The 12,132-nt window shown below is 34.3% G+C and overlaps 1 protein-coding gene across 1 annotated transcript; it reads left to right on the forward strand.

Annotated features, from left to right (window-relative positions):
- Positions 1-600: 600 nt before the first annotated feature.
- On the forward strand, positions 601-5,629 carry LOC144970291 (tetratricopeptide repeat protein 36-like). The gene is made up of 4 exons (XM_078909779.1): positions 601-842; positions 2,646-2,831; positions 3,275-3,376; positions 4,781-5,629. The coding sequence occupies exons 1-4, from the start codon at positions 713-715 to the stop codon at positions 4,933-4,935; spliced, it is 573 nt and encodes a 190-aa protein (XP_078765905.1). The 5' UTR covers positions 601-712; the 3' UTR covers positions 4,936-5,629.
- Positions 5,630-12,132: the final 6,503 nt, after the last annotated feature.

A 12,132-nucleotide genomic window follows, 5' to 3' on the forward strand; every position in this document is an offset into this window, starting at 1 on the left:
GAAGAAATAGATATGATTTCTGTGCCACTTCGTATGACGCATGCGCAGCTGGAAAAGTAACACATTTCTATGACGTGTTGTGGTACGTTTCCGAGGAATCCCCAGTTAAAAATAGATTGACCTCTGTAGTCTGAGACTTCTCAAGCGTAGTCAGAGACTTGATAGTCAGGGACGAAGTCTGACTCCATGAATAGCTTACTTTCCGTAGTCTCTGACTTCCCAAAGTCTTAGACTACAAAGTCTCAGACTTTGCTATAGTCTGAGACTACCATAGTCCCGCTCCATGAATCAGCGCAACAAAATCGAACTGTCAATTTAATTTTGGCAACTTGGCAAATTTACAGCTAAATCTAAAAACTTCGTTTTTGTATCAATCAAGAAAGACTATTTTCGCTGTAACAAGTGAAGCATCATCTTTTTTATTGTTCACTTTTAGGACATTCAAGAAAAAAAAGGAAAGTACTAGATTCTTATATCAAGCATAATTTCTTCAAGGGTGGAATGATAAATTTCAAAGCTAAAGTTACGACAATAATTCTAGGTTGTATTAGTAGTTGTAAAATATTACAAACGCCTGGCAAATATCAGTCAACTGTTATCTTATCTTGGTGTGTAGTGTGTGTACTACTGTACTGTGTACTTTCATTTTCTAGCATCACAGTAAATCTGTAAATTTCGAACCTTTACACCAAAACATAAATAATAGTCAACCATGTCTTCAAACGGATGTTCTTCCATTACACCAAACGACAAGGAAGTTCTGAAACAGATATTCAGCAATGGACTTGTTAACGATGACGAGTTAGATGCCACGGCCAACATTGAGAATCAAGTCCAAGATGGTAAGGGCCAAGGGGAGCGCTGACAAATAACATGACAATTCTCATTCACTTTCACACATTTTTAAATTAGAAAAAAAAAAAAAAACTCAAATCATTTAGTTCCTTGGATAATTTTGAAGATGGAAGATAATAATAATGAAAGAGGAGAGAGCTCAGAAATGGGCAGTATGGTGATTGAAATCGAAGTCACAAAATTCAATGTCAAAGTCGAAATGAATGAATGAATGTCAATGACGATGCTACTGTCACTGACTGTCACCCATTCAAATTCATTGTTTCTCATGCTCATAGGTCTGTTTACTTGTATTTTTTGTTTCTCATTTTTTTTTAAACTGCTTATTGATTCCAGTTATTGGGAGGATTTCCGAAAGCTCCTCGTGCTAAACTAAAGCCTTTACCTTAGTAACTTTAGTAAAGGCAAAGCAAACAACTCAAATATTCCCTTAACTATAACTAACCCTAAGAAAAAATAAAACCTAGTACCTTTAACTAACCTTGATAGGAAAAACAAACACCCTAGCACTTTTACTAAGCCTTATGACTAACCCTAATTTTTTGTTTTAATCCGACCTCGAGGTAACCCTAATACTAGACGTCTAATTCTAATAGTAATAGTAAATAGAAAAAAAAAACCTAGGACTGCTTTCCATACTTCAAAAAACAAAATGGTCATATTAGGAAAGTTTAAACTTTCACTAATCTATCAAGGTTTGTTCTAGAGTTTTTAAAATGGTACTATTTTTTTTTTTTTATATTGACAAACTGAATAAGTTTGCACGACAAAAGATCCCCGGTGAAAATACAAATTGAAAGAAATTCAAGGCCTGCCCTATTATTACTTTTTATCAACCATTGGAGAAATGTTTCTCTAATAAATTCTACGAATTTTTTTTTTCATAATTCAGAGGCTTTTGCTTTTACTTTTCTTTTTAACCGACCGTTTCATTCTGTCTGTTCTGTTACTTTTTTGGTTTTTTTAAAGGGTTTTTTTAGATGAGACTAAAACATATTAAATATGTAATTAGAGGTTCAAAACATATATTATTAATTTGAAGTTCAGCACTAGTGGTGAGCATTTTAATTTGTTTTCCTCTATTGCAGCGGCTATTCAGACTCAGGTCTGAATAGTCTCCGTGGCTATACGGACATATTCCAGTATGCATATGCAATCAACAGGTTATTCCTACTCTAGTCTGAATGTTTTACGGTGGCAGCATAGTTTTGTTTTTTTGTTTGTTTGTTTGTTTGTTTTTTTGTTGTTTTTTTTATTTTTTTTTTGGGGGGGGGGGGGGTTCATTTAAATTTATTTTGATTATTGACAATTACATGAAATAGTTGCAAATGAATATAAATAAGAAAAATGGTATAGTAGCTATCAACAGGTTGTCTAAACCTGCCTTATTTGATGAGAAAGACAAACTCATAGGAAGATCAGTTAGAAATGAAAAAGAAAAGAGTTATAACCCTTCAAAATTAACAGTTATGCCATAATTTATCAGTCTACTGAAATAAGGCACAATTAGTCATCTCTGAATGGTGAAACAATGTCATATTGATAGTCAATTGCACAACAATTGTGAATGCTGAGCTTTTGAGTCTTCCACGAGGACGATTCAGCTTGAAGAGGAAGAAGAAGAAGACAATAGATAGTTTTTTTAAAGTGCAAAGCACAGTTAAACATTTTGTAAAATGCACAATGACACTGAAAAGTAATTTTCACCTTTCTCACTACATTACCATTCTCCAGAATTTTCTTTCATTATCATTTTACTTTTCATGCCATTTCTACACTCCTGTCCTCAGATGTAGTTGAGAATGAAAACGAAGTCCAAGCCAAAGCATTAGAAGTGCAAGCAATTCATGAGGCTGAGAAGGGAGACTCGACAACAGCTTTAGTATTATGTAGCCAAGCCATCACACTGGCGCCTAACAGGGCTTCTGCTTACAACAATAGGGCCCAAGTTTTGAGACTTAAAGGAGACATTGAAGGTTCGTTTATTCAATGATTTATGACTGTAACAAAACCAGTTTTTAATTCAAATTCAAGTGAAGCTAAAATCTTTTTTTATTTAGACAGAACCGTTCACTGCAACAACACCATCCTCTCATCTCACATTCATTGCGCTTTGTTGACAAAGAGGAAGCCCGAAACATTCACATCATCTGTCTTCAGAAATTGAATTGAAGCTTTTATTCCTTTTTATTATTGTTAAATATTTCTTCATACCTCGAGCAGCAACATTTGCATTATGCTGAACAGGAAGCTCAACGGCTTAATTAAGTAAGTATACTGAATATGACCTAATTATATCATCGATTTTCTATCCCTGAGAGGATTACATTTATGGCAACCTAAATTGTACACCGCACATTACCAATACGATATGTTATTTTTTTATGATAATGTTTTGGGGTTTTATTTTTTTACATAGGAGCAATGAGTGACTTGAGCAAGGCCATCGATCTGAGCCATGAAAGAGGGCCTGTAGCCTGCCAAGCCTTCACACAGAGAGGTCTCATCAGGATTAGAAATGGTAGGTTATTTAATGGTAGATCATCACTGGCTCCTGAAAAAAAAAAAATGAGCTTTTATATAACGCAATATCCACTATTTGTGCTCAAAGAGCTTACAAGGGTCCCTGGTCAACAGCAACATTTAACATGTAGGACGGGACATGACGCCTGTTAGGTGATATTAGAATTTTTCGGACAAAGACAACGGCCAGGTACTCAGTTTACACCTGAGTACAGTGAGAGAATGTGAGTAAAGAGTCTTTTCCAGGGACTCAACTATGTGCGAATCGAGGCTTGAACCCAGGACCTTCTGATTTGAGAGTGTCATACCACTAGACCATATAGCCGCTCTTGCAGTTGTTATTCCATCAAAGTTTTTACTTCCATTTTTAACATAATCTCTGTCTCTACTGCTATCAATTGATTTTTTTTTTTTTTTTTTTTTTTAAATTTTGACAACTTACAATCTTTTTAATCATTTTACATTTAATTTAAAAAAAGAAAGTTGAACTGCGTTAGGATTGTCATTTCAAATATTCGAAAGGCTTTGAAAAAAATAATATTAGGTTGAAACAGATATTTTCTTTTCAGATTTTTATTTTTTATGTTTGGTGCTTGTTTTATGTTAATAATCTACACAGCTTTTGTACTGTATTTTTTAATGCTTGATAAGTTTGGATCTGTTAGGTTTCTTCTCCTTATCTTATTTTACTTCCTGTAAACTCCAAGCCACTGATAGTGTAGTAATAGCAAATTTAACAAAAAGGGTTTAAAAATACTTGCTCAACACATGTCCACTTTCATTCATCCAATTTCATTTTATCAGCTCTTTAAAACATTCAAAGTCATGCTCTCCTACTGCAAGTTATGGCAACTTATTCCAGGATCGAATTGCAGTTGGAAAAAATATTGTGCGTGGCAATTGAGGTTTGATCTTGGTATCAGGAATCTCAAATTGTGTCCCGTAGTTACTGCCAAAGTTTCATAGCACAATGTTTAAGTTATTCAGATAAACCATTTCGACAAAGTGAAAAATGCAAGAAAATAATGCCTTTAAAAAATCAGTCTTTGGCGTGACATCAAACCTCAGACTTTCTGATTTTTTGGACAAACATTTCACCAATACACTAAACGAACCAAGAGGGCTTTTTAAAAAAAATGTTTGTGCAGATTCTTATTAAGTTCTTCTTCTTTCATTAAGACCAAAGCTTCAGGTTGAAGAATGTATGGTCGTCTTTTCAGTAACAGGGTCTAGAGGGAAGCAGGGAGCAATTTTTTCAGTATATTTTAGTTAAAGATAATGCAAATACAGGCCCTCATATACATGTCTCAAATATAATGAACTTTTTTTTTTTGCTTCATAGTGTTTAAAGTACTTAAAATATGAGAATATAGCATAAGGTTTTACACCTTTTTCATTTCAGATGAGAAGGAGCTGGCAAGAGAAGATCTCCAAAAAGCCTCTGATCTTGGCAGTAACTTTGCAAAACAAGTATTGGCTGCTATGAACCCGTATGCTGCACTTTGCAACCAGATGCTTGGAGAGATCATGCAAAAATTGCAAAAAGGGGAGGCGTAATCATATGGTTTAGAAAGGGTCTTGCTTTTAATGCAACGATTTTTACATCTCTAGGATCTGAGATGACTTTTGATTTACAATCACATTCACAGAAATGTCCTAATAATTTTATGCATTTCTGTCTTCTTCTTTTTTTTACCACTGAAGTCACCGAGATGCTTTTAAAACGTTTGGCCCAAGTGGCCACTTGACTAATGATTGTTATAAATGCTATTAAAATATTAATTTGAGATGTTGTGAGAATTGAAAAGTTTAAGTGAGAGATAAATAGTTGATAATCTGCTATTTTACGCAGTAAAAATGTCACTTTTTACTTTAAGTCAGTCGTAAAGGGTAGGCAGATCTGATAATAAGCAGTCGTAGAAGAAGTCATTGGAACTAAAACGATCATATATTTATTTTGGTGACACTTTGACTTTGTTTTCATGTCTATTATTGACCTCTTACTAGCAGCCTTTGGCTATTAGAAGTCACTTGCTTCTGTGCCCTTGTTAGCCTGTTGTAGTCAGACTTGGAGGTATAGATAGTTAGAAATAAAGCATATAATGCAGTGCACCAGGATATAATTATCAGACTCAACAAAATTTGGATTCATAGAAACATAAGGACATTTTTAGAATTATTTTTTTTATTGATAAAAACGTTAGAAGGCAACCCACATTCGACGAAAGCTTGTATTGTACTTATTTGACCCTAATTCTGGATGAAATCATTGTATCTGAGTTGCACTATATCAGATTAAAATTTGGCCTTAATGGGCCTTTTTTTTTGTCTTGGTTAGTTAGTTTTTGTTTGTTGTTTTAGTGGGGGGGGGGGGGGGGGGGGGGGGGGTTTGTATGTGTATGTGTTTTTGTTTTGTTGTTTTGTATTGTGTGTTTTATTATTATTATTTTTGTTGTTGTTTTCTTTTTTTTTTTTGCTTTTTTTCCCACTAAATCGCTAGATTCTATTGGTGGAATATGTTACCAGATTCTCAAAGACTGATGAGTTCTTGACGGACAGCTTTTAATACTAGTCGAATGTTGACTGTAGCTTGTTTAAACTAGATCATGACTTTGAATCCAGCTTCCTTATTTCCTACCATGTGTCACTTTATCTTATTGTATCAAAATGGATATGAAACTTTTTATGACACATAATTTTTACAATCATGATGAAATATTTTGAATTGGAAGTTGTTTGAAACTTCAGATTTTATAACAGTATTACAGATTTTATAATTGATATTATTTTATTAATGTTATTGTTGTTGTTATTATTATTATTATTATTATTATTATTATTATTATTATTATTATTATTATTATTATTATTACCATCATCATCCTCATTATTGTTGTTGTAAAATAAAAAATGAGAAGCAATTATTTATTTATTACATGGGACCAAGGTGAAACAAGCGTGAGATGCTTTTACATTGAAAAATGTATTTAATATTGTAAAATTAGTTTTATATATATTTATGAATTTGGTAATTATCATTGTATATATAGATAATACAATATATAAATATATATATATATATATATATATATATATATATATATATATATTATATATATATATATATATATATATATATATATATATATATATATATATATATATATAATACAAATAAACTATGTGCCATGATCTGAATATCTACAAGTAATATTAAGTGATAGAACTGGGTGGGTTTCCCGACCTCCATAGTGGGTGGGGAGGTACTTGCTGTCTTTTCTATCCCCCTATATCTGTTTTCCAATTGCTTTCTGTCTTTGTCTTGGAATGAGATTGCTTAGTTTTGTCCTGACCCTCGCCGGAATTCTTGGCTGGGAGGGAGACAGTCGAATGTATAGTCATAGTTTTGGGAGATGATATTTTTTCCCTTGTAAGTCATCTCTGTCATATGTACTGTTATTTTTTATTTGATTTGTAAACCTTTGAGTGTATTCCTCTTAGTGAGATCTTGCGCTAGTGTCTGGTAAGACTTTTAGGTGATCTCAAACTAACTACACTGATAGTGTCCTCTTGGAATCCACATCTGTTTCCTATTTGAACCATTTCCCCTATGTCTGACTTTTTCCTCGTCCTTTTAATTGTACCTCTAGAATGGTTTTACGATCCAATTTTCTTTCTTTTTACTGGCGCTGATATGACCTAAATGTGTTGCAAGCACTGTAAAACCCTTAAAAGCAAACAAAACATAAGTGAGAGAAAAATACCTCTTTTCCAAAATTCTGTTAAAATGATAAGCATTTACAAACTGTTTCTTGCTCCATTATTATTTCAAAATGATTTCCTTTATGGTCTCATTTTTTTTTTTTTTTTGGTTTGTTTGTTTAGTATTTTTAATATTCATTCATTTATTTATTTATTTTGTTCAATCTACTTGGTATTTAAAGGAGTTTTGCTGTTTTTTTATAATCCTTTAGGGATTACAACTATACAATTTTGATATCATATGCTAACCTTTTTTTTATGCATAAGATTCAATACAAATAGAGAAGATTTTCACACAATATTGATTAAGCTCTTCTGAGACTTCGGACCAATTTTGAAATTTTTATTACTATTTTTTAAGATTTCTACAAGCTTCTCTTCTATTATTTGATATTATTAGTATTATTCTCAAATGTTGGAAATTTGGATGTATTATTTTTTTGTTGTTAATATAGTGTTTCATGATCTGTTTCCATTTTGGTTCATATTTTTAAAATAATTGCTTTTACAGAATTAACGACTTTGTCAAGACAATTGGAACTCAGATTTTTATATCAGTTTCCATTTCGAAATTTACATTCCAGAATGTTCCTGTATGATTTCTAGTTAATCAAGCTTTTTTTTTTTTTTGTTATGGTTAGGAACACATTTTTTGTTTGTTGTTCCTGTCTTGCACAAAATATATTGCAAATGTCAAGGCTAAAATGTTTGTTGTACTCCGTCAGAGCCATAAGGTCCATTAAATAGGCAATAGTTCAATAGCAGTATCTTGCTTCCATTTGTATTAGAAGCTAGTTTGTCACAACTACCAAGGTGGTTGGAGAGGTGAGTCTTGCTGTTTCTTCTATTGCCTATGTCTGTTTTCCTTCTCCAGTTGCTCTTTGCTCTCTGTCCTTTTCTTTGAGTGAGATTGCTTTTTGTTTGTTTGTTTTTCTTTGTTTTGTTTTTTTTATTAGGCTTGGACGACGTGCTTAGCCGAGAGGAAAATAGTCAACTGTATATTATTTGTTCAAGAATATCATTTTTTCCCCTCTCTCTATTACTGTATTTATAGCTCTTTGTTTTGAACATGATATTTTGTAATAATTTTAGTGTTCTCTTAATGAGATTCTGTGCTTGACGGAGCTTTGAGGTGGTCTATAGCTGAGTATATTGCTAGTTTGCTCTTGAAATTTAATTTTTTTCCCAATTTGATCCAGTCCCCTTTATCTTACTTTTTCTCGGATACTTTATTGTACTGGCGCTGAAATGACATAAAAGCGCTGTTGAATCCTTAAAAACGTTTGATCTTGTCTATCACAGTACTCTCCACCAGATTTAAGAGATCCAGTTACCCAATCACTCATGGGTGAACATGGTGGGGGTAAAAAAAAATCGTTAGTGTTCTTGCAATCAATTTCAGTCCCTTTAAAATATTTAAATGCTAGTCCTGAGCTACAGATTAATTAATTAATTTTTTTTTGAGTATAGGAAATTTGTAAATTATATCATTCTTTGATAAAGTTATAACTTGTTGATTCTTTTTAGTTTTAAGTCAAGTGCTTGGTGGTATTATAAGCAATATATTCTCTGATTTTTTTTCTCATACATCTTTAATATTATAGTGCCTGGAAAAGGCTGAATCCATAATAAATGTGTTATTTGAATAAATTTGTCTATTGATTTTGTATGGTGTAATTGGACAGATTAACAGAAATATTTTAAAATGTTGGGTTGTTTTTTTTTTTAATACCCCTCTGTTCCCCAATATGTTCATGTAATTGTAATACTTCTTTGAAGGATTTTATTTCGGATATGTACGATACGACTATACATTTCATCATATTAAATTATACAGAGCAGCAACTTCAACACTCCAAATGTTGGCGTTTCTTTAGTTACTAAGAGGTCAGGTTGTAAATCTAGATATCTTTGGTTACTTGGTTTTATTCCCGTTTGATTGATATATACTATTATTGGACAAAAATAAGAATACGCTTCTGGGTGGGGTTCCTGGTTTCCCATAGTGGGCAGGGAGATACTTGCTGTGTCCTCTATCCCCCTCTATCTGTTTTCCAATTTGCTTTCTGTCTTTGTCTTGGAATGAGATTACTTGGTTTTGTTCTGGCCCTGGCCGGATGCCTTACTTAGTACTTACTAAGACCGCCCCTTGGGGCGCCCAACATGAGCCACAAGTCTTCGCCATTCTGTCCTGTCCTCCATAAGCGTACGCAGCTCCCAGGTGTTGTCCATTCCTGTGTCATCTAGCAGACAGTCAATGTAGGTTTTATTCTGCCTGCCTCTGCTTCTGGTTCGCTCAGGTGGTTCCCATAAAACAAGACTGCTTGCAATCTCCTCCTTGTGTCTCCAGCAGTACCCCGCAAGTCTCATTCTTCTCTTTTGAATCTTTGAGGTCACTGGGGGGAGGTCACTGTAGAGCTCTTCATTTGTTATGTGCTCTTTCCAGCTTACATTGAGGGCCATCCGCAGCATACGGGTGTAGCAGCCGTCCAGTTGCTTCTCAAGGGCTTTAGTAAGAGTCCATGTCGCTGCTCCATATAGAAGCACTGACTCTACCGTTGCCAGGAACAGTCTCTTCTTTATTTCCCTCTGTAGGTTTGAACTCCAGATTTTCCTGAGTTTGTGTCAGGCACTCCAAGCCAATGCTTTTCTGACAGAAATATCAGAGGAACTGCTTTGGGTCCAACCTCTTTGGATGATTTGACTGGGAGGGAAACAGTCAAATGTATAGTTAGAGTTTTGGGAGATGATATTTTTTTCCTTGTCAATCATCTCTCTGTTATGCACTGTATTATGTTTTGTTAAAATATTATATAAGATTGTAAACATTTGATTGTGTTCCTCTTAGTGGGGACCTGTGCTTATGTCATGAGATTAGGTGATCTCAAACTAAGTACTTTGACAGTGTGCTCTTGGAATCTACATCTGTTTCCTATTTGAACCAATTCCCCTTTGTCTTACCTTTTCTTGGGTGCTTTAATTGTAATTCTTGAACCTTTTTACCATCCCGTTTTTACTGGCGCTGATATGACCTAAATGTGTTGCAAGCGCCGTAAAACCTCTAAAAACAAAAACAAGAATACGCTTACTTGAAGCTGTTCTGCTTTTTGACAACCTTGACGGATAGTTACAAGTTTGTACCATTTGTCTGGATAAGATTTTTTTTTTCTCCCATGGTGGGAAGGAGGTCACTTGCTGTGTCTTCTATCCTCCAGTGATGATAATCTGGGATTTTGGGATTTTCTCAGAAATTTTGCGTTGATTTTTCCTCGGAGAAAAGCTCAGGTCGTTAAGTGGTAGATTCACAGAAACATCACTATTATTATGTCTCTGTCGTATTTTGACATATATGTGCTTAGTTGCATGAATTTTTCTTACAATTTCATTTTATGACATCTGCCTAGACAGACTGGTGCCACAAGTCAACAGTGACATAAGACCAGTGGAGCTCTTGGATGAGTCGAAAGGGAATGGGAGTGATGGGGCAAATGGCTTCATTTTTTTTTTTTTCTAAATAGATATAGCATGATTCTTATATAGTTGGCACGCTTACTTTTAAGTTATAGGTGCATTTACCATTACCTCTTCCTTCTTATTGTAAAAAGATCGATTCATTAACTATTTTGGCAGGGTAGTCCTCTCTCTCTCTCTCTCTCTCTCTCTCTCTCTCTCTCTCTCTCTCTCTCTCTCTCTCTCTCTCTCTCTCTCTCTCTCTCTCTTTCTTTCTTTCTTTCTCTCTCTCTCTCTCTCTCTCTCTCTCTCTCTCTCTCTCTCTCTCTCTCTCTCTCTCTCTCTCTCTCTCTGGGTGGGGTTCCTGAGCTCCCATAGCGGGCAGGGGGGTACATACTGTGTCTTCTATCCCCTTATATCTGTTTTCCAATATGCTTTCTGTCTTTGTCTTGGAATGAGATTACTTGGTTTTGTCCTGGCCCTGACCGGAGTCCTGACTGGGAGGGAAACAGTCAACTGCACAGTTATTGTTTTGGGAGATGATATTATTTCCTTGTAAATCATCTCTCTGTTATGTATTATTATATTTGTTATTTTGAATGTATATATAAGCATTTGAGTGTATTCCTCTATGCTGGATTTTGTGCTTGTGTCCAGATGAGACTTATAGGTGATCTCAAACTAAGTACATTGGTGGTATGCTCTTGGAATCTACGTCTGATCCCTATTTGTTCCCAGTTCCCCTTTGTCGTATTTTCTCTTGGGTGCTTTAATTGTAATTCTAGAACTTTTTACTATCCCATTTTCTTCCTTTTTACTGGGGCTGATATAACCTAAATGGCGTTGCAAGCGCTGTAAAACCCTTAAAAACAAAAACAAATCTCTCTGTCTCTCTCTCTCTCTCTCTCTCTCTCTCTCTCTCTCTCTCTCTCTCTCTCTCTCTCTCTCTCTCTCTCTCTCTCTCTCTCTCTCTCTCGCTCTCTCTCTCTCAAGTTAATTATGATCCCGTGATATAAAGGATATTTTTATTTAGATTTTTACAAAGAGTGAATTAAATCTTTAATGATAAGAATGGATTTACAAGTAGTAATAATATATTCCATAATATTAATGTAATTAAATTTCCTTTGATTTGGTTGGAGTTTGACAGATGAAATGATGACCTTTCCTCCTATTTGAGAAAATGCCATTATCATTATCATCACTGATTAATTTTAAGGTGGTTTTATTATCTGAGATAAAGGCAGTAAGCTTACACACGTTTCACATCAGCTATAAATCCCATTTGAAAGTAAGGATTATTCGGAATATGTAAATGCTCTCTCACCTTCCTGGCTTTTGTTCGCTAGAGATTATCCCGACTGTATAATTATCTATAAAATGAATGGACTATCTAATGAAACTATAATTTGTTACTACCAATAAATTTCTGATAATTTGCTGGAGGTCAAATGCCTTTGAATTGCGTATTTTATATCATACAAAATAAGTTCTGTTTGCGTGATTTCCACTAGCCGGCTTGCCATGTACAAAAGGAACGAC

This window comes from Berghia stephanieae, chromosome 4 (genome assembly GCF_034508935.2).
Source record: "Berghia stephanieae isolate SIO BIC M18660-M18661 chromosome 4, UCSD_Bste_1.3, whole genome shotgun sequence".
NCBI classification, from domain to species: Eukaryota; Metazoa; Mollusca; class Gastropoda; order Nudibranchia; family Aeolidiidae; genus Berghia; species Berghia stephanieae.

What these genes read in the sequence shown, in the direction of transcription:
- LOC144970291 (XM_078909779.1), top strand. Translation starts at nt 713, where the DNA reads ATGTCTTCAAACGGATGTTCTTCCATTACACCAAACGACAAGGAAGTT. An exon ending in ACTTAAAGGAGACATTGAAG is followed by an intron (nt 2,832 to 3,274) that starts GTTCGTTTATTC and finishes TTTTTTACATAG; the next exon opens with GAGCAATGAGTGACTTGAGC. An exon ending in TCTCATCAGGATTAGAAATG is followed by an intron (nt 3,377 to 4,780) that starts GTAGGTTATTTA and finishes TTTTCATTTCAG; the next exon opens with ATGAGAAGGAGCTGGCAAGA.